This window comes from Copadichromis virginalis, linkage group LG17 (assembly GCF_057382275.1).
Source record: "Copadichromis virginalis isolate Kocher_CV1m ecotype Utaka linkage group LG17, C_Virginalis_male_GT1.1, whole genome shotgun sequence".
NCBI classification, from domain to species: domain Eukaryota; kingdom Metazoa; phylum Chordata; class Actinopteri; order Cichliformes; family Cichlidae; genus Copadichromis; species Copadichromis virginalis.
Genome location: NC_140634.1, coordinates 25869971 through 25892937, shown reverse-complemented (window position 1 = coordinate 25892937; position 22967 = coordinate 25869971). Strand labels below are relative to the sequence as shown.

The 22967-nt window shown below is 39.5% G+C and overlaps 1 protein-coding gene across 5 annotated transcripts in view; it reads right to left on the bottom strand.

Annotated features, from left to right (window-relative positions):
* Nucleotides 1-5563, bottom strand: part of sema3c (sema domain, immunoglobulin domain (Ig), short basic domain, secreted, (semaphorin) 3C) — a 45885-nt gene extending 40322 nt beyond the window's left edge. The window contains exons 1-2 of one of the 5 annotated variants that reach the window (XM_085437560.1): nucleotides 5393-5563; nucleotides 1171-1346 (exon numbers count right to left, since the gene is read on the bottom strand). In XM_085437560.1, coding sequence (XP_085293686.1) covers nucleotides 1171-1306 — 136 coding nt within the window. In that variant the 5' untranslated portion in view covers nucleotides 1307-1346; nucleotides 5393-5563. Of the gene's footprint in view, nucleotides 1-1170; nucleotides 1347-4014; nucleotides 4101-5392 lie in introns of those variants that run through there. The other 4 variants (XM_085437561.1, XM_085437564.1, XM_085437563.1 and 1 more) reach the window with 4 other exon arrangements.
* Nucleotides 5564-22967: the final 17404 nt, after the last annotated feature.

Here is a 22967-nt window from a genome sequence, read left to right as displayed (position 1 = left end):
ATCTAATCTAATCCACACGTAGAAAGAGACTCAATCATTCAAGGCAGACTGATTTTCAGCATGGCCACCTAAGACCTTTTTAGGTGGCTGTTTGGAAACAATAACGAGAAAAGAGTTGAATAAATAATGTGACCAAAGATACGAACGATAGCGATGTCAGCTTTTTTGCTGTCATTAGTTTGGGCTTTTTTTTCTTAAAGATGGCAGTCACATTTAACAACTCAGAGGTTGCAGAGCAGAGACAGTCTGGATCTGGACCACAGACTGGTTCATTTATTTGGAATGAAGCAATAAGCAAAAGGAAAAAACATGAAACCATAAAAGGGAAAGAAATAGAGAAGAAGAAATGAGAATGAAAGAGGAGGAAATTGAACTTTGAAGAGTGTGTTTCTGGGCCAAAACTGGGAAAAATCTAGAAAAAGGGAACAAAATAAAACTACACCTGCTTTAGACTTACACTGCGAGGCTGCAGTCACTATCTGAGTGCAGAAACCTTGCTGATGGACAGCCTCAGCTGCTCTGTGCTGCCTAATCCACATCGAGAGGTACTGAAAGGTGATCAAACGTATCCTTCGGCTCCTGCACACTATCCCTCTATTGCAAAAAGGTTACGGCACCACTAGCTCAGGGGTATGAGTGATCCACTATCCCTTCCATGGATACACGCAAACATGCAGACAGACACATGCACAAAAATCAAACCTCCCCATCCAACCAAAAGAGAATTCAAGAATCCCCAAAATAATCTGTGTCCAGAGAAATAAATGAATAAAACAGGAGAATCAAAACCAGAGGCAGCAACAATGCCCACATGCCCACAGCACAGAGTGGTATGATTAAAGTTTAACTAGGAACAGATACAGGGTAGCTCTGACAGGCGGTGCCACCTCCTCCCTTTGGTAGACACACAGGAAGACAATGGATAGACAAGGACTGTCCACAGATGGAAATTTAAGGCCTGGGGCATATTGGATTATATAGAAGAAAAGGTTTCAAACTCTGATCCATCAAACAAGAATAAACAACTAAATAAATCCTCTAGCATAGTTGCTAAAGATCCCAGGTGAGTCCTATTCCACTCTGTTATAATGTACAGACTTAGCATCAGTTTAGCTTCATTACACCAGAAGATAATCATTACAATTAAGTTGATGAGTATTTTTTTCTTACCTTCAAAGGAAAGGAAGACTCTTGGCAGAGGCTGCGGGAGGCTGGAGACCCCGGTGCAGAGGAAAGAGAGAGCCAGGAAGGAAAACGCCATGGCTGACACCAGAGGTGGCCTGGCCAACCCCTCCGGCCTGCCCATAACTGCACCACTCAGGAACCAAAGCCAGTCACCACTGCTGCTGGAGAGAGGTTTTGGAGAGAAAATAGTGAATTCTGAGAACACGTTTCCTCATACTTCTTCATGTGCCACCACAGGTATTGTAACAAAAATGGCTTATGTACCACAAAAATACCTAAGATATGTCTCAAATGATGTCCTGGTTCAATATAGAGTTAGCATTTTCTTCACATACTATTTTAAGTAGGATTTACCAGGTCAATCATAGTGCATATTCACATATAATCATTAGGAATAAAACACTTTTCATTGTGGTAACTGGGGGGAGGCTTCTGAAGAACATTGCAATTAACCTTTGATGTAGCAAGTTAAAGGTTAGCAAGTTATCCACAAGGTCATATGCAATAAAGATTTACAAAACTATGTGCACTTTCGGCAAACTTTGTGGAAGTGGAAACCACCATGCAAGGACCAGGAAAATTCTTAATAGCTATCCATAGAAAATGTAAATCATTTGGCTTTTTTGCAACACATGGAAAAATTGTTGCTAGAAGGTTACTAGAAAGTTAGTACTACTTAAGAAATTGACTGAAACCACTGGTGGACATGTTCATCAATACAGTAGCTGTGGATGACTGTTGCTCCAGTGGTAAAGCTAGTTGGTCAGTGGCTTGATCACTGATTCCTCCAGTCGGTGTGCTGAAGTATTCTTGGACAAGATACTGAACCTTAAGTTGCCCCTGATGCATTAATTGGAGTACAAGTGTGTTTGTGAATGTTAGAAAGCACTTATGAATGTGTTGCATGATTATTTGTATGATTTTGGTGAATGGGAGTTTAGCAATGTTACCAAAATGTTGCTGGAGGTTTACAAGAGATTACAAATCTAATAGTCTTGTTTTAGCTCTGGTTTGGCATTCATTAATTCCTGACAGAGACATTTGGCTCATTAACCAGCAAACATACAAGTAGCTGAGGCCTTGAAATGATTTATAGCTTTATCTATCTGAGATTCGGTATGCATTATGGGTTTATGCACAACAGAGAGTTAGTTGATGGCTTATTTCAAGCAGTAAATTTCAAAATGGAACTGATTTGATGTATAGGTTACATAGCAGTGCAGCATCAAACTTTGTGACAACCAGTGAAGCCATTAAATTGAATGTAGTCAATTTAATGGCTCTTAATCTTCAGCTTAATGCAGCCCAATTACAGTGACTATATATGACATATGAAGACTGGTTAATTGGTACCACCCAGTGGGATCAAGATTTGAAATGTGATTTTTTTTTAAAATGATGACAACACCCTACAGCATACAGCACACTGCTAGTTTCAACAGCTAATGCATCAGTTTCACTGATCTAGACATGCTGAGTTACAGAGAGAAGCACTGAACAAACAACACTGAGTAAAGAAAGAGATAAAAAACAACAACATGTCAGTTAAATCCCATCATTGCTTTATCCTCGCAAATGTACGGCTCTTAAATATGGATGAGTGAAATCTGCACAAAAGAGCTGCTGGAGAAACTCTCGCCACAGCCTCTTCTCATTCCTTTTCCATAACGGGACAAGAGCAGCTCAATTATTGATAGAGGCAGGTACTGTACTGCCTGTGAGGCGCTAACTCCTGCAATGAAACACTCCGCTGCTGGAGAACGGCCGGGCTGTTTTTAACCACTCATTTGGCCGCTCCACCACCTGTGCTGTGCAAAACCACATCGCACTAGACATAAAACAAAAATGACCCTTTCACATGCAAAAACAAAATAAAAATTTCACAGACTAAATCTCTGATGTCATGCCTTATGGATGAGCAATAAAAAATTGATGGCCAAGAGATAAGAAAGCTGCAAGTTCGCTATGAAAATTTCAGTTTGGGGGTGTGGTGTACAAATAGGTTAAAATATGCGTGTGAGGTGGAGTGCAGCATGACTGATATACAGCTTAAGTGGAATTCTGGTGTTCAGGTGCATAAGGATAACATATGGAGGACTGCTGGGGGATGAGATGTCTTTGGCTGCACTTGAGAGAAATAAACCAGCACGGGGCATTACCAGACGGCCCCAGCTGCTGTAACTGCAGCCCTTCTCCTGCTGCATCATCCACACAGCCTCACACATGCACGCACACCCTCCCCTTCAAGCTCAGGCATTCACACAACTTGCCCTGCTCTGGCTTCCGTCCCCAAAAGATCTGGTCCCTGAAAAAACTGGTCAGTTTGTACATAAAGTCCGATGTGCTGCAATTCTGGAATATTGCACAGTGAGATTTCCACCTTCGTCATAATACAATTACAGCAGTTTTTGCAAATCCTCCAAGTCTTAGAATATCGAGTATAAAATGAAACAGTTAAGTTTGTGCTAAAAGCAGAACATTGGTAAAATTACTTAAGTCTAAAGACTCAAGACTTTGCAGCATGCTGTCTTTTTCATTTATAGCTTCTAGACTTCATCAGGTCAAATATCAAACTTGAATATTTTTCACAGCGTTCCAGCTTTAGGTAAGTTTTCCTTTAGGTATGACTTGAATGTTTATAAGTATACAGATGGTGCAAAAATGGTGCAAAAACATTTTGTACCAAACCTTGTCCATGTGCCATCTTTCATAAAAAAAGCATACTACAGTTGATATTTTAGAAAGCAAGATCCTTGAAAATAAAATTTAGAGACAACCCTAATTTTTTAAGTGAGAACTACATTTCCCCATATTTTTAGGTGGACTGACCTTTTGAGCTGCCAAGCTTCCACACCTACCACTCCCTGCTCCCTTCAGAGAGTTGGGGATCTCCCCACGGAGAGGCTCTGGTATAGAAATGTTGGTCTCACAGCTGCTAAACTCATCCTCAAGGGAGTCTCATGTGCATACTGTGATATCCCCAAGCGGTTGTGTTCCGACACTTTGCTATGCCACACTAAATACATGAATGAGCTCACTCTCCCTCACACTCAAGGAGCACTGTAACGCTCCCCTCGACGAAAGGGTTTCACAGTAAAGGATGTTTTCCTATTTGTTGCCATGAACAAAAATAATAAATTCTGCAATTAATTTCTCTGAGCTCTTCGGACGAGAAATTCCAGGGCGTCAGTGTGCCAGGAAATCTCTGTAACACCAATTAAATGTCTTCTCACAAAGCAGGTCAGTGAAGTGAGCGAATAGTTACATTTCCAGTGAGGTGTAACGATTATTGTGTTTATTGTGCTCATTGCTTGGCTGGCAGCCTAATGAATTTTCCATTTTGCCATTTTGGAGGCTCAAAAACTAATATTGATGAAAGTGGAAAACTGCATGGATTATCGCTCCCATCTGCTCCTATTAATGCTTTAAACACATGAACCCAAATCAGCTGTGAGACGAGTGGGGACGAGTCCTCCCGGTTGGAATCAATTTGGCATTTTGATCAATACAGGAAAAATTAAAATCACAATGATAAAGAAGTTTTGTCCTAGCAGGACGGTGTGCGTTCATACCACACCCTGTCATTCGGTTGTCAGCAGCTCTATTACAGCCACACATTCCCCTGCACACATGACCAGCAGGCACAGCTAAAAGTGTATATTTCAACTCTTAAACTTCACACAAGCACATTGACTAAGATTAATCTTCTGATTTCAAACCCTGTGACTGACCACAACTTTTTTTTAAAGCTCTAAATAAAGAATCTATATAGTTATAGACAGATGCTGGTGGAGACTTAAACCAAAGATTTAAGCCTTTTTAGATGAACGAGGAACTAAAAAATGTTCATAAAGTCATGTTTTCCATTTTACTGGCTGCAGCGTAATAACCAGCCACAGTGTATTTAAAAGGAATTGTTCACCAAGCACATGAGTGGAAAATAAAGCATGACACAGAAGTCTGATGTAATACCACACATGATCTCAGAGAAGCACCAAGTCATAGAGTTTACTTGCAGCTTTTTTTTAAACTAATTCTCACTGGTGGGACTCTGCACCTGTTAGCCTGCTGCCTACCACCTCCTCTCTGCATCCACTGCGAGATCCACTCCACTGCATAAAAAGTACAGTGTGGTACAGGCAGTACAGGCAGGTAAACCTTCTACCTTTAGAAAAAGGAACACATCAGACCTTTGCCAGTGACTCACCTCTCAGGAGCTTCCTCCGATGCTGGTCCAAGTTTCGGAAGGCAGGATCGTATTTCTCGCCTGTTTCTAGTATCCTGTAATAACACCAAAGAAGAAAAATGCTGCTATTCCATCTAAGTGCTCAGAGAGCAGACTTGACTGAGAGAGCACAGGAGAGAGGAGAGGAGAGGAGAGAGGGAGGAGAACGAAAAGACAGAGAGAGCGGGTGTCCTATTACACACTCTTCACTGAAGTCCCCCCTCCTCCTCCTCCTCTTCCTCCTCCCCACCCCTCCTTTCCACGATCGTCCTCCCTCTCTCCGTTAACTAGACAGCAAACAGATCACATGCGCAGCTTAAAACATCAGAGAGGCAGAGGACGTTTACCTCACCACAGTAAGAGGGTGAAGCCCGAAAAGGTCAGGCACACTCACATCACAAACAGATTGCATTGCTTTTAATCTGTGGGTGATCCACTAGTTAGATTGCCTCCAGTGATACCAACGAAATCAGATGTTTTCTGCTCCTTTCCACTTTTATGGGCCTTTTTTGTTTTCCACTGGGAAACAAACTATTTTAATTACTGGGTACTTGAAACTTTGCAAATCAAATAATCGTCAGATAAGAAGCATTTTCTCTCTGAAGATGGTTCAAATATGAACTACAGTCATGCTCACCACTATGCATGACATCACTAAAGTCAGGTGATGTCTGTGTAGTCAGCTGTTATGTTAAATATGACCCACATTGCCCAATAAGTATAGCAATAGTATTGATGGTCTCTTTTAGCACTTGCCTGAAAGTGATGGGAACATATTGAGTTTGCAGATCATGAACAGAATTATGACCATGAACGAAAGAAACTGTGGGATTTTTAGAAAGATCTCAACATCAATAAAGATTTCACTTTGTTTTTACTAAATTTAAGGGGTTTTCATCTAATCTGGACATCAGGGGAACACCTATAAGCCAATATAAGTGCCATGCTTCAGAAGAGCATTGCCACCCTCTGAGCAAACTGACTATCTTGGATGAAAAAGAAAGAATATTACTTTGTTTTTTTCCATCAAAGTCTTTGAAAAGACAAAGAGCAGTATAAAAGTGATATTTTTCTCTTACCCTTGTTATTTATCCGGTACACAAATATGATTCACAACAGGCATGAAAACAGAACCACTCTAAAGTGTGCAGATGACTCTTGTTATTGTTAGTCCAGCTCCAGGATAATGAGACCAGCCACGGCCTGTCATTGATTACTGTGTTAAATATCACGATCTTCAGTTAAACATATATGACAAGAGATATGATCACTGATTCTTAGAAAATATACTCATACACAAGATTAAATCATTAATGGAAAGATGTTAGGGGAATGTTCTCACATTTAGAAATCTCTTAACTCCAAACTGAACTGAACAAACGGTGCAGCTGTGCATAAAAAAAGGCACCAATGTCTGTTGAGTTTGAGGAAACTTTCCAAAATCCACATTGATAATTTTATTTCGAGTCTGTTTTATTCTCTTCCTTGGTTCCATGGTTTGGATACATATCTGTAAAGAACAAAAGCAGATTAAATCAACTTGTTAAATGGTTAAAAGAGGCCACAGCTGAGCCCAGCGTCCCCGAGCACCAGACAGTCACAGCAGTAGGCTGGCTCTATTATATTTGATCACTCGCACTTTTCACACTGAGCTCCAGTTTCCAGCCTTTCAGTCCCAAAGTTCAGAACAACAAGGTTTAAAAACAGCTTTGTTCCAGATTCTCCATTATTATTTATTAATTTTTATTCCTCACTATGTTGCGTATGCTTGTCTGTTGTCTGTGTTTGTGTTGAAAAAGTGCACGTCAGGATGGATGACTCATTTTACTGCAGACCAGATGTACCAGCGGGTGCAAATAAAGTAACCTGAACCTGAACTTGAATGTGTAGCGATTCTGATAAATTGAAAAAAATCACTGTTAACACACAGTTACTTTAAATGAGCTCAGTGAGGAAAGCTTGGCCAGCATGGGAAGCTTATAAAGCTATATTGTGTAAGTAAACCCTGCCAAACCTGCTTCAACGTAATTATTTATTCCAGTACAGATTTTGCAGCTTCAACTCAAGGCGTCAGGAAGACTTGGCCCTAAACCCGAGCGCTACAGTATGTAACATCAGGTACCACTCACAGCAAGCCTTTGATATAACCTTGTTTCCACACTAAGCTGCAGAGAGATACCATGCAGTTTCGATTTTTGTAAAATTCATGTGAAAAGGTGTTTTTTTTTCTTCCCCCTTAGCTGGGTGTCACATGTCACTTCAGTGCAGGTATATGAGGCAGGATGTTAAGGATTTTCCACTTTAGCACAGGGGTTTCATGGAAATATTTGAGCAGATTGCTAAAAATCAGAGCACAGGAAAGACAGAAAATAAAAGGTGGTGTGTGAGCCAGTTCTCTGATGAATACATCTGATGGTAAGAAAAAGTAAAACAGGGGGAGGAAAGAGAGGATCACTGGTGGCTCAGACAGGAGGAAATAATTACCCCTCTCCTTGACAATGGAGCCAGATTTACGCCTCTCCAATTAAAGTGTCAGGATGGCCCGCTAGAGGGGTGCAGGTTTTTCATTGGTGCATGAAGACTATATTGCAAGGTCCTCATAGGTGGAGGAGGAGAAGAATAGAAAGAGGTGGGTGAGAGCAAAATTGAGATGAGGCGTATCTTTTACGGTCCCCGTGACAGAGCCGCAGCAGTAAATTAACTTGATGAGAGTGGAGAGCCAAAGTGGGGGTGACAAATGGCAGACAGGTGTGCTGTCTGACATGACATATGATTATAGAGGACTTTGTCATACAGTAAGTGATTGTAAAAGAGATGAATTTGGTCCAATGTTTTTATCTTTTATTCCCAAATATTAAGATAAGTGTCTTGAGTCTGGCCACTTAGCGTCCAGTCAGAGTCTCTGTTACACAGACTGTATCTGACAAGCGCTGTGCTGTGTTTCTGTGCGTGAAATGGTCTTCTCACTTAATCTCTCGGCCATGCACACATGTGCCTTTGAAAAAAACCTGCCCCTAGTTAACGGTGCAGATGTTATGCATTTGTCATGCTGATGTTAAAAGCACAGACCAAGGTTAGGGGAGGACCTCCTATGGCGTTCGCCTTATCACATGCACATTTAAACACTTGCCAACTCACATGGTCGGCACTAACACATTAATATACTGTCAGCACCAGTGTTATGTTTGATTCTTTTAGCTTCTTCTTCTCTTTTTCCTTTTACAGTTTTGTATTCGATGACTTTAAAAAACACAGTTAACTGAACACAGTAAAGCCCGCATATATTGAGCTATTTGTTTTTTTATGTTACTATCAAATGTTTCAGATCTTCAGTAGATTTTAATATCAAACAAAGATAATCGACGTAAAAAGTAAAAATTCAGTTTTTAAATGATGATTTAATTCATTAAGGGGAAAAAAGCTATCCAAACCTATCTAGCCAAAATAAAGTATTTAGTATTCAATCATGTATTAACTGTGATTAATCAAATGTGTTGGAAAGCTGAATTTAGTTTGACTAGCCTGATTACTCCTACTACTACTCCAAGAGCCTATTGATGACTCATCCAGGAGGGGAAAAAAGAAACTAGAACAACATCTAAAGGACTGCAGGCCTCGCTTGTCTCATTTAAGGTCAGGGCTCATGATTCAGCAATAAGAAAGAGAGATCACAAAGACTTGTCTCGTATTTGACACAAAAACATCCTGATGATCCCAGAGACTACTGGGAAAATATTCAGTGGAAGGACGATTGCACGAGCAGCCATAGTTGATGGAAGCATGAATTCTGCTCTCTACCATAAGATCCTGAAGGAGATTGTTTGGACATGGATTCGCCTCCTGAAGGTCAAGCAGAGTTGGGTTATGGAGCAGGACAATTATCCAAAACGGACCAGCAAGTCCACCTACGAATGACTTAAAACACGAAGCTAAGCAAAGGTTTTTGACTGGCCTACACAAGGTCTCAGATTGAGATGCTTTAGCAGGCCCGTTATTCTCCAATGTAAAACTATTCTGCAAAAACAAGTGGACCGAAATACTTCCAAAGCGATGTAAAAGGCTGAAAAAACAAAAACAAAAAACCAGTGCATATTTTTTGTGCCTTAACTTCTAAATTCTTAGGTTAATTTTAAGTTAATAATTACAGTTGGAATCACATTATATTTTATTGTTTGTATTTGCTTATGATTTCCTCCTGGATTGTTCTTTTATTCTGTTTCTGGGAAGCTGATTTAGAGAAGTTCATTACTAATCTAAAGTAAAAATAAAAAATAAACACAAATTACACAAATTACAACTAACATAAAGTTCTAAGTGTGAACATGGCAGATTTCCCTGCTTGATAAAATTACCTTTAAGACATATCTGGGACATCTAAAGACCTACTTTTTCACAAACTTTATGAATATTCTAATTATTTCTATTTCAAAGCTGCTGGGCACAAGAACTCTTCACACAAAAAGTCCTTTCTTAGTGCTGACAGTATCTCAGTGTCTATTCTGACATTTTGTCCAACATTCTTCAAATGCTGTCTGAGAACTTGTAATGAAAGTTCCTATTAAACTTGCATTAGCACAGCAATACCGTGCACTGCTTTTGAACCTCCAACTGATCAGTTGGCCGTGCCACACGCATTTTTTTCTGCATAAGTCAAACCAGATTATTTTTCTCCATCAGGGCAGCTGCTCTGAGTTTACATATGTTCCTTCCATCTGTGGGGCTGTGGCATACTTCTGTGAAAGTGAGGAAAAACAAAAGGCAGAGATGTGAATAATGGCACACTAATTAGCTTGCTAAGCACCAAAGGGCAGATCTGATAAATGCTAAACAGGACTATGCAGAGTCCTTCACGTTCAACAGCTCACTTTGAGAGATTAATCGAGAAGTTTAGTCACCCCTGCAAAAAGAGATGAGGAATTCTGCCAGAGTCACGCTCTGCGTCAAAACATCTGGAGAGAAATCTCTCAGTGCCTCTTTCTCAGCATCTGAAGTCATCAACTGGAATACACGTATTACAGTACAGTGGTGTAAAGGGAGTCTCGAGTATGACTTTCTCTGTGAGAGGGTAATTTTAACAGAAAGATGTCCGCCGTGCATGAGCTCACATTGCAAATTAAACATAATATCCAGCACAGACTGACACAGAAAAGATGAAAACGGCGAGGACAGACAGAAACACTGGTGATGAGCTAAAGAAAGGAAACAATTAGTGAGCTCATTAAAGTGGCTCATTTGTCCACTGACTAATTATTATTTGTTCCGTCTGACCTTGAATCTGCCTGGAAGCTCTCATTCAGTTTTTCCACTAAATTTTTTTCCAGTGTTATAATGTGCTCACAGTATAAAGTCACAATTTCTCAAAGAAAAACAGAGATCACTGTAAAATCTATGAATTAAAATAAGTGCATTAATTTACCTGATATATATGCCATCCTAAACCATTGCTGACTTGGAAAAAATATGCTAATTACTGTCCACTCACAAAGAACAAATTGTCCTAACTTAGCTATCTTAAGTAAACAGTACTGACCGCGTATTAGATTTTACAGTGATGCCCACAATGCTCTGTTCAATGAAATGGTAAGGGTGTGAGAAACCCACATATTTGATCAGGGTCTAACTTATCTTACTGGAGATATCACTTGTTACTTTCCACAATACCTTGTTGGGATTTGTGAATGATAGGACCTGGCTAAAAAGTCTTGGGACATCCCTCATTTCGTCATAACTTTTTTGGAAAATGACAGATGTTTGTAACAATTTATTGAAACTTCTAAACATGTAAACATAGTATATAAAGTCAGAGAACCTACACCGAGTGAGTTAGAAAGAAAAGCGACTGGACTTCTTTAAGTTTCTTGAAGATGTTTCACCTCTCATCTGAGAAGCTTAAGGTAAGCAGCCTAAACTCTCTTAGCCAAACTTTCTTACAGTTTCTTCAACTAGTCTTCAGAAATAAATCTGGAGGCCTACTTTTGCTCTGTTTGTTGTCAAGATGACCCCACACTGCTTTGCTTTTTTGTGTTTTGAACTCTGGGTAGACCGACCCATGATTGGTGGTTTTCCATGGTGTTATTACTATCCAGGCATGCTTTTATTGCATTGTTATGCTCAAAAATAAAGCCACTGGCAATCAGACACTGCAGCCCTAAACCATGAAAGCTTCCACCTTGTTTTACAGATGGCCACAGACACTGCTCTACTTCTCTCCTGACTTCATCCATATATACTTACAATTACTTACCATAAATGTCACATTTGGATTAATTACTCCATTACTCCAGACCTGTTAGCATAACTCAGCCTTTTCTGCCTGTTTCCCTGCCACAGTGGCTTCTTGACCCCACCCTTTCACTGAGGCTATTTCTGATGAGGTTTCAGTGAACAGTAAATGAATGAACTTAAAGGGCCAGATGCATCTCTTAGGTCTTGTGTCAGGTCTTTGTTGGACTGTGTCTTATTTCCTATTTCGTGATACTGTTCTTCTGCTGTAGATAGTTTGCACAGGGTATTAAGCTAAGCCTCAACTGGTCATGTAGATGGGCTGGACTGAAAATCAATAACATAACCAATATTTAAAGACAAAAACTTGCTCTGAAAGCCTTGAAAAGTGTTGCTCAAGACTACTTTAAAAATGATAAGAAAGTCTATATAAAGAAATGAGTGGTGACTCAAGACTTTTGCATCATACTGAGTATTTTAAGATAACCTGCAAACAAAGCCTGGAAGATTTTAACTCTACGTTCCTTAATGTCGTCAAGATGTGTCAACAATATCAAACTATTAGTATACACTACCTTGTAATTTCCTCTGTAGCTTAAAGCCCCTCTGTCCCAGTTCTACCTGGCACACGGGTAATTTCTCATATATGTCTCTTCTCCCTTCTCTGCACATCATTTCCTGTCTCACACTTTTCCATCTTAGTGGGGGGGAGAAACACTGAATCAAATTAAAAGTTCTCTACTTGAGGCATTAACTTCCAAAGAGGAACTAATACAATCTGGCTATGATTTATCCCCACTTCCTGCTTCTTGTAGCTGCTGTACATGTGCATGTGATACACATTTCCACAGCAGCACAGAGTTCAATCCTCATGTCTTAATAGATTTTATAGTGAACAACACCCACATCTTTATCACTCTAATAAACTTAATGAGCTTACATATTGAACAGCCTCTGTTACAGTGATTGTGGCTTTCAGGGGCAGCTTCGAGAAGCCTCAACTGGGATGTACGTTTACTCGTCTGTAAGCCAGTTTCAGGTTATTCTCAAGTTCTCTATCAGGACTTGGAAGTGACATCCAATAGTCATTTCTGATTTTCTGATACAGAAACAGTCTGTCACATTTGAAAATATTTTACAAAGACTGTCTTGAGTTTAGGTTTAGATTTCCCCTAAAGTGGCTTCCAAGAAGGGAAAAAAATATCTTCTCACTGTATGACTGCACATCTGTTTTCTCATGATTAGAGTCATGTCGTGCCTCTTATGCGTGGAATCATTCAAATTCAAGATGCCACTTTTTTATATGCACATCACTGAAAAAAATATTAATAACTGTTTTTTGTTTATCATTTCAAATCAGTATCTCTTGGGGTTTAGCAAGACATATTTGGTATTACTTGAAATTGGAAATCAAGCTCCTTGGATGTAAAAGATAGACCCACTGCTGTAGAGACTGATTACATCTTTGGCAGGCCATTTTTATGTAATACATCAAGTGGACAACTCAGCCAGCAATATGTTCATTTACCAAAAAAAAAAAAAACTGTACATATAAATGTATGTGAGAAATGCATGAGATTGCGAGACATATTGATGAATGCAAAATACGATAAGGCATCGTTAAATGAAATCTGTGTGGTATGAGGTGACATTAATTGAAACATCCAGTGCAACAGCTTTTTGTCAAGACCAGGCTGGTAATGCTGGACAACATTCAGTTTAATAACAAAACTTTTTGAGCAGAGGGGATTTTTAATAAACCGCAACAGAGTTCAGTGGTGGGAGGCCAGCATGATATGGATATCTGGCGCATATTCTGGATAAGGCTGATAGTTTGGGGATTACACTGTACCAAGAGGCTCTGTGTTTGGAATGAGTGCTTGGACTTGTGCAAGTGACAGCTGCTGGGAGGAGAGTCCTGGAAGCAGATCCTGGAATAATGGAGTTACTGGAGAGTGGCGAGGTTGTAAGAATGATAGGTTTGGGAGGGCCATTCGCCACAGAACTGGGGATGCACGAGCGGCAGCGCCAGTACAGAGGAAATGGATGGATAAATTGGATATTTGGAAGGCTGATGGTGTTGGATACCATTCAGGTGGTGGATTATTGGATGTCTAATACCCACTGAGACAGTCTCTGGAATAAAGAGCGTATCTCAAGAAAGGGGCTGAGACTAGAGCTTGTAAGGGACATACACAGTAGACTCCAGACAGAAAAAGAAGAGATGTATCCCTAATGAAAGTCAGAATGAAACTGGTGACAGTAAATATAAAATACAGCACATATAAGCAAGAAGAGACACTGACAAAAAGCTTGGGGCTGACATTTTGGGAAAGAGAGTTTATTATGTCAGAACAATTATTCACACATCCTGGATACATGAAATAAAAGTGCTTGTTTAGTGGAATGTCCTACATCCTTCAATGGCAACACATTTACCCAGATATGCATTTAAATTTGGCCTTACTTGTGAAGCATTAACTCCTTTCTGGCGGCGGATGTTGAAACTGCATAAAGAGGGTGCTGAGGATATTAAGCTAAGCCACTCTGAGGCAGCACAGATGCTCTGGGTGTGGGTCAAATGTGATAAATAAGAGAGACAGCATTCAAATTGATGTAAGTGGTCTTTCGGGCAGGTTTAGCAATGTTTAACAATTTGTTTTTGTTAAATGTCTGAAAGTAGGTTTGATTTGAAGAATCTCAGCAAAAATAGACTGTGAAAAGATCTGTAGATAGTCATAATGAAATCAAGTCTTCATCATTACATACACCTTTGACCTTTTCACTTCCAATGGCTATATATTCAATTTTATCAATGCATGTAATCCTGAAACCCAGGATGGGCTATAATTACATCACATCAACACACTGAAAATTAGGTGAAGGCCATTTTTTTCTGGTTCACATTCTCTTTCTCTGTCTCTCCAGAGACGTTGACACCGTGTATCAGTTGGAAGAACAGAGAAAAAGTAGGTAAAGGCTTTGGAGTGATAGCGAACAATTATAATCATCAATGAATATTAAACCCTACCTAGCTGCTCCTGTTATATATCTTGCAGTTATGCTGGAACTTCTACTTACCTTTTAACAAAGAGTCCAAGTCAATGCTTTTAATTGTGTTTTGAAAATTTGGAAACTGATTCTGCAGCTTCCTCCTGCATATTAACTCTCATTCTTTATGTCTGCTTGTCTTTAAAGAGACACTAAGAGGCTCAGTTGGTGCTAGTTTTTAACCCAGTGTAACAAGTGCTCCATCATTCAAAGTTAAGGAAATAGGCAACATATTGCACATGTACAGGTAATCTGACATTGTAATCGAAATAGATGAATTCCTCTTTTGCTCTTTTCCTTTATAGTGAAAGGTTGCTATTTGCAGTTTGAACACACATTCATTCAAATCGAGGCCATTAGCTTAATAAGTTATTGTAATGATGAACGCGTCAGTGAGACAAAGACAAACTTTAAAATTGAGCACGGGAAGATGGAACAAAACCTAATCACAGAGTCCATGTTGGTCTGTCAGCTCCTGCTCATTAACTTGCCAAAGCAGTTCCCATCTCATTACCGAGTCGTCTGCTACATTTTATTGGATTTCTTCACTCATTTCCCTGAACTGTCACTGTGTCAGACTTCCTCGTTTTACACAATGTAAAATTATATCAGACTTGCACCCTACAAGTGCAAATTCTCTGGAAGAACAACTTAATGATGACTACATTTTTTAAACCTATATGTAAAATAAATTATGAAAAGATATATAAATGTAAGATTGGCTAAGTACATGGCTGGCTACAGTAGCTTTTCCTGTTTGTTGATTTTGCAATACCTCATGCTAGGAACATGTTGGTTTAACCTACATTTAAACTTTCAAATCAGCAGCGTATTCCTGATTTGGCCAGTGGTATGAACTTTGACGAGACCCTGCAGTGATTACTTTGAATAGTAAACACCCTCAGTCACTGATAGAAATGAGATAAAACACACCATCTGGAAGGAAGAAAGTATTCTGACGGTGAAAGTAAAGCCTGTTGCAACAAGCACAGTCCACCCCAGAACCATTCATCATAATTCAGGACAAGTGACAGCACATAGGAGGGCGACAGAGATAAAAATCTTGAGGTATCTGCTATCTTTTTTCATCTGAATTCCTTCTGTTCGGCTGTCACTGTGGATCACTGGCGTGACCTCAGATCCCTCTGTACCACATCCACAGGAATTTCAATCAGGTAAAGAGGATATTTTTCTTCTTGATCATTTCAGAGCAACAACTTCACTCAATAGTTGTCGCTCCATTCAGTGTGGGTCAGGATCATTTATACTCTGTGGGCCTTCTCAGCTTTAAGCTCAGTGTCAGTTTTCAGCAGTCATGATTGTCCAGTCGAGCCCTAATTAATAGTTGGGGTCAGCTGTCTATCACTGACCTGGTGTCAATCACATATTGACTGACTGATTAGTGAAAAAGGAGAAGCTGCTTATGTTCTGCTTTTGCTGCAAGTCTGTCATGAATTAGCATGCAGGTCTCTATCTTAGTTCTCTGAAAAAGATTGTAGCAGTTGGATGAGAGGGTGGAACTGAAGGGTTATCAGTTAACTAGCTGACTAGTTTATGATCATAATTGAGTGCATAATTGGTTTGGCTGGAGAAAAACAGGATTGAACTGCGGATCAAAGTTTGGTCAACAAACGGTTGGAAGTCAAAGGGAAATGCTTCACTGTTAGGTTTCCAGATTAACAATCATCAAATGTGGACATTAAAACCAAAGAGATCATACTTTGAATGCAATTTTGTTTAATCTAGAACATGTGCATTGTTAAAATCCAAGATATCAAGGAGTGCTATACCAGTAGCAGTGAAGGCAGGAATCAATGTAGGCAGGAATCAATGTAGCTTTGAGTCCTAGCCTCAAGCAGGATAAAGGAGATGGATAAAGAGGTCTATTAAGCTTACTTTTTTATTACAAGCTCTGGTTTGTTTTTTCATTTTCAAAATCCAATTTTTTAGCCACAACTCGCGCTGACTCAATAGACGCTGCTTCAGCGACTGTTTTAGCCTCACAGTATTCAAAAGTTTGCAGCTTCAATATCCAATATGGTCATTTTTTAAATCTGATATTTTATTACATATTAACTTTCTCCTTAGTAACAAATGTATTCTGTTCTGCGACCATCACTGAGATTATGGAAATGTAGAGAAAGCCATTTAAAAAATAACATGTACAAAGTGTTTAACTAAATGGGGGCTAGTGACATTCATCTTGGATAATGTAAACAGCTGAAGTTCCTTTAAAGACCCTTGATGATCCTTTAAAACATCAGCGGACGGCTAAAGGGGGCATTTCAATACAAGCATGACACTGTTTGAAGTGTAAAGATAGATGGAGCATTAAAAAAATATAGCAGTATCTTAAGCTATCTAACTATCTATATTTTTTAGGTTCAAAATCGAGTACCCTTTACCCCAATATGAATAAATCTCAAGGTTTTGCACAAAAAAAACCCTATCAACATCAACTGTGATCATTTTATATACATCAGCAGATGGGATGATAGGATTCATGGAAGCCGCAGCCCCCACACTCTACCTGCATTATGAACAGATGTGCCAGAAGCCAGAGCTCCTGATTCAGCAACCCGTGACGAATGGCTGAATTTCACCAAAGGCCAAGGGTCAAGACATATCCTTTACCCGACCCTGGCATTAGAGACAGATGCATGATGTCAGTTCCCATGTGTTGGGACCGGTAAGGTGACTGCAAACCCTTTGACACACCAAAGACTTCCCCATGGAGCTGCAATCTCGTCAGTTCCCCTGTGAACCGTGAACCTTCAAAATGCCAGATACCAACCTCAAATTATCTGTCCCCAAAGGACCTATAGACTTTCTTCTATTCACCCTCACCCTGCATTACCAAGACCAGTCAGCCCCCAGACACCCACCAAAGCCATTCACCTGTGGAAGGAAGCACATAATACAAGAAGAGGTTCAAGTTATATCTCAATCTGTGATTTTGTAGGTCGTCGTTCTCTGTATGTCCTGGCCTTGTAACTCTTGGTTCAGAGCAGCTCCTTTTTTATTATTTATTGAACACAAGGCACACCCTTTAGTGGACACACTTCCCATAAAATACTGCTGCACTCTTGCCCTTCCGCCAAATTCTCTTCAGGATACATTTTCATTCTTTAGCAGTAAAATGGAAGGAATTATTCAATAAGTAGTTACATTTGGGGTTGCAGTTAAAGAGATAAAAACCTTTTTGTATTGAGCAGATGTTATGTTATTATCTCTATGATTACCACGATATATTTCACTGGAAGCCTTTGGAGGCTCAAGTGCCCTGGATATTGTTTTTTTTTCCAGTAAAAATGTGGCTTATTTTACTTCCATACAAGATATTGTTTTGCTTTCTGTGCAATATACTTTTTAATGCCTTTATTTTACAACCATATTATAATTCTCAATAAAACAATGTACTCAGTATAGATACCAAATACTGCACACACCTGCTGTAAATCCATGTAATAAATAAATCCATGTGAAACCAAGGTCCATTTATCAGATTAGAGTGCCTGCACGACAGGACCTGGGCGGATATACTGGCCCCGTGTCACCCACCACATATAAATTGGGCCTTGTGTAAACTTCCTGCTGTTTTATATGCTTCCTGAGGTCAGGGGTGAACTGACGAGCATGACTAATTTCAAAATAAATCAGCATCTGAAAGCATTCTGTCACCGGCACAGTAGAATTGAATTAGCTTTCATTCATTGTAAAGGTTCTCAATTAGCCCAGTTGTTACTCATCTTGACGGATGTTGTTTTTAACCATGAGTCTGCATGCACACGCTGCACAGAGTGTATTGGCTAACACAAGTACAAAACTGAACTTATCATGTTGTAGCGTATAGCACTTTATTCTAGCACTATATGTTAGTTTCTTCTTATAAAGAACTATATTTGGAGTTTTTTGAACCAATAAATTGCACAAAAAGCCAGATATAGTAAAAAAAAATACAAATTAAAAGTAATTTATGTAAACTGATATTTAAGTTATTTTTAAACAACATGTCAGCAGGTTCGACAAGACATTTTCATCTAAAAACAAATTTAATTTTCTGGCAATTAGTTCATGGTTCAGGCTTTAGGGGTTTAAGCTTGTTTTCGGCTTCCAAGTGGAAAAAACCTTAACTTGCTATTGCTCACAGCCACTCAGGCATTTATAGTCTCAGAAGCATGAGTCCCTCTTATTTTGGTATCCTCCAGAATGCCGTTCTCATCCCTTCCCATTATGACATCTGTACTCTCATCAGTCACTTTGTTAGATAGTCCTGGTTTGGACTTCCTTTTGCTTTCAGAACTGCCTTAATTCTTTGTGGCACAGATTTAACAAGGAGCTGGAAATACTCCTTCCAGATTTTGGTCCATGTTGACACGATAGTATTACACAGTTACTGCACATCCAAGGTGTACATCTCTTGTTCCACCACGTCTGTGAAGGTTCTCAGTCATCCAGGTCATCGTAGTCAAAGGAGCTTGCAAAGAAAAGCGTCTGGACATCTGTTCCACCACACCCCAAGAGTCCTCTATTAACATTAAAGTGGAGACTGTGGAGGCCATTTGAGTACAGTGAACCATTTTTCATGGTCAAACAAACCAGTTTGAAATGCTTTGGGCTTTGTGAATTGGCATATTATTATGCTAGAAGCAACTATTAGAAGATGGGTACACTGTAGTCATAAAGGCCCAGTTTCCTGTTCTTAGTTGACAGGACTGGCATCTTTTCTGCATATTTTAGTTATAGCAATTGGTTATTTACTCTTGCTTTCCTATCAGTCTCTGAAATATGCGCACTAGCCCTTGGGACACCTACAGCCACATTTAAAGCCACTTAAATCGCCTTTCTTCTGCATTCTGACTCTCAGTTTGAACTTCATCAACTCATCTCGACTATGTCTACATGTGCAAATGCATTGAGTTCCTTAAATTGGGTTGGCTACTTAAATATTTACATTAACAAGGAGGTCATCAGGCAAACTGAATTAAGTGGCCCGTGAGTGTTTTCTATGGTTTACAGTGAAATGTCTCAATAATTAGTCAGTGGATTACAATGAAATCTTGTCCTTACTTTGAATTAATTGCAAAATCCTCACTCCACCTTACGCTAGAGCATTGTTAGATCAAAGTTTTGTTTTTAAATATGTCACTGAAGTTAGTCCAATCTCAACAAAACTAAAAGACAGACCCATTAACTACTTTGCATTTAGTACTAATGAGCAAATACCTTCAAGTATTAAGTAACTATCAGTAAGTTAAATGTATCTTTTTCACAGAGTCCTTCAGTGTAAACCAGCTGTTTGTCTTACCATCTCAAACTACCCGTGTAGGCATTCCTGAAACAACATAAAACTGTTTCTAATGAAAAGGACCAACAAAGGCAAACACATTTCACGTGCAACAAGAGTAATAAAATCTTATCTGGGAGCAGTTCTGTCCTTTGTGCTCACTTTCTGCTGATATTTGCATGTACTTGCGGTTTGGATAAAGATAGAAACAAAAGTAGAAAGTAGTAAAAAGTGCCGTTCTCTAAGTTCTCATGGTGCCTGCTTCTATCACCTTTAAGAAATACACCATTCCAAATTCTACCTGTTGTTAGGAAGCATCTAAACGCATGTAGCCAAACTGTCTTTGTCTTGCTGATATCTGTCGGCTCTTTGCAAACACACACCCTTCACCTCTGCTGTTTCTAACTAATCAGGACTAAAATAAGGCTTTTATTACAGTGGATGAATAAAGTCATACAGGCAGCTGACCTGCGTTCTTAACATTGTTTACTGTTTAGTACCTGTTATTTGTTTGTGCTTTCAGTGTGGGGGCTTCTAAAGGCCACTTAAACCCTAAGTGATACATAGATTGAGGCCCAGACAGTTTAATCAATATGCCCGGGATTAGTGTTAAAACGTTATCATCTGAAGAACTGCCTTAATTAGCGCTACTGCTTTGCTTGCTGGAACTGTTCAGGGCATCTTTGGCATAAAATGAGAGAAAAAGATTGCCAAGTGTTGCTTTCCTTTGAGTCATATTGGTTTATATAAATTAATCGAATCATGTTTTTCTAAATCCCACAAATCCTTATCCATTATTCTGCCATTACAAAGCAGAGGTAATCATGCTGCACTTGAACAAGGTACTTTTACTGAAACGCAGGGAAGTGAGATGACTTCAGAATCAGTTTAGTCTATACATGGTTTATCACAGCTATGAAAATAATACACACAAGAAAATGTCATAGGCTATATATGATGATATTGGTAGAATAGTGGCTCCTGCATTACCGATGTGAGCAAGTTCAGCAACTTGGAGCCTATCACATTTTTTCGATGTAGGCATTGTCCTTGTGCTAAACAATGAACTCTAATTATGCTGCTTATAAGTGGACCTTTCATTGTTGTGGTATGTGTCGCTGCAATATGTAGTCACTTATAGGAAGGTGACGATCCAGGTTTATTTTCTGGGTCCTCATGCCCCAAACATTCCTCCAGCCAGGCTTCCACAGGACAGCATAGTCTGAGCCCCTCCTGATGAATGAGCTCCTCACCCAATCTCCAGAGTACAGACTCCACTAGGTGGAAACTCATTTGCACCGCTTGTCACCAGCATCTCATGGTTTCGGTCGCTATCCACAGCTCATGGTCAGAGGTGAGAAAAGAAGCAGTAAAATGACAGCTTCACCTTCAGCCTCAGCTCTGCCTTCACTACAGACTGTACCGATCTGCCTGTCAATCTCCTGCGACATGTTTTCCCTACTTTAAAGAATATGGCTCATAGAGCAGTTCAGGAAAATAAATCCACAGTACCAGTGTGAATTGTTCAATTTTTTTTTTACCATTATAGAGATTATAGCATGAAGGTAATGCAGTATTTTAGTACAACCATTAGAAATGAAATTTTCCACTTTCCTTATCTAGTCTGAGTAATCCTGGCTAAGTTTGAAATGCATGGAGAGAAGATTATATTGTGCTGGGAGGATATGGCTATGACTTCATTTTATACGGCAGGCAGCTGCTGTGTCCAAGGACAAGCCTGCTTAGTTAAAGAGAAGGGACCGCAGCAAACAATTATGAACATATGTGAGCAGGAAGCAAAAATTAAGTTAGCTTTTGAAACAAAGGCAAGCAAGACTATCATTTGCCAGTCATAAAATTTTAGTACAGATTGTTGTTGTTTGGCTTGCCAAAGTTAGCATGATCATTAATCTAATGTTCTCAGTCTAGCAGCCCCTCCACCTACATGTCATTTTGTCTGCTATACAATTCAACTAAAATAAGGCCTGTCACTCTCCATTTTCTTGATTACCTCTGCAGTGTGACCTCTTACAGATTTACACTTAACCTGGGATGACATCAGGTCCAAATCAATAATCAAACAGTACACGTCTAAAACAAAAAGAGCATTTTTGCTTAACCAGTGCCCATGTTTTAAGTAAATGAGCTGCAGGACAGCAGCGAGAAGCCAAGATGTTTAATTAGTTCGACCCTGCAAGTGCCACGGGACCATCTCCACCCCGAGCAGATGAATAGTCTTAATTGGCTGAGTGAAAGATCAGGAATACTCAAAGGTAATTCCATTCAAGGCTTTGATTGATTAGGTCAGAATTAACCTGTACACCCAGTTTCCCAGGGGAGTGTGTGGCGGAGATCTTTGTCTCAATTGCAGATTGGTTTAGACATCCATCTGGTACACGTGAAGCCATCCCCATAAAGAGACCAGTTACTTTCTAGAATTACCACGCTTAAGATTTCATGCATGCATGTCAGCAAAATCTCATAGCCAGCAATAAAAGTTTGTTTTATTTTTTTGACAAAGGTGGCGGGTGATAAAGAAGAAAAGAGATGTAAAAACCCATCTTTTTGGGTGTGTTTCAGCTTGAAAAGCACTATGCTGAGATAGTTATTAAACCTCTCTTGCTTTAACTCTTTACCATTTGAACGCCTGCTGGGAATAACCCTTGAAGCTCTTTTCTGAACTGTGTGGTTTCTGTTATATTTCAGGGCTGATGTAGGACAAAATGGGGTCACCAGAAGTCAGTCAGGGTGGTCTCTGCCTATTCAACAACGCTTGGAAAAACCCAGAAACTATTCTAAAGGTTGTCAAACTGCACCTATATTGATATATACTGAGGTGTCAAATGTCGTCTTTATGGGGGAAATAGTAAAATTGTTTGTTGTTTACCCTTTGAGGTATTATCACAAAGATCACAGTTGCTTGCAGCCTAATTTTTAAGAAACATGATGTTTATAAGTGGCAAAATCCAGGAGAAAAACTGTCGTGCCTAAAAATTG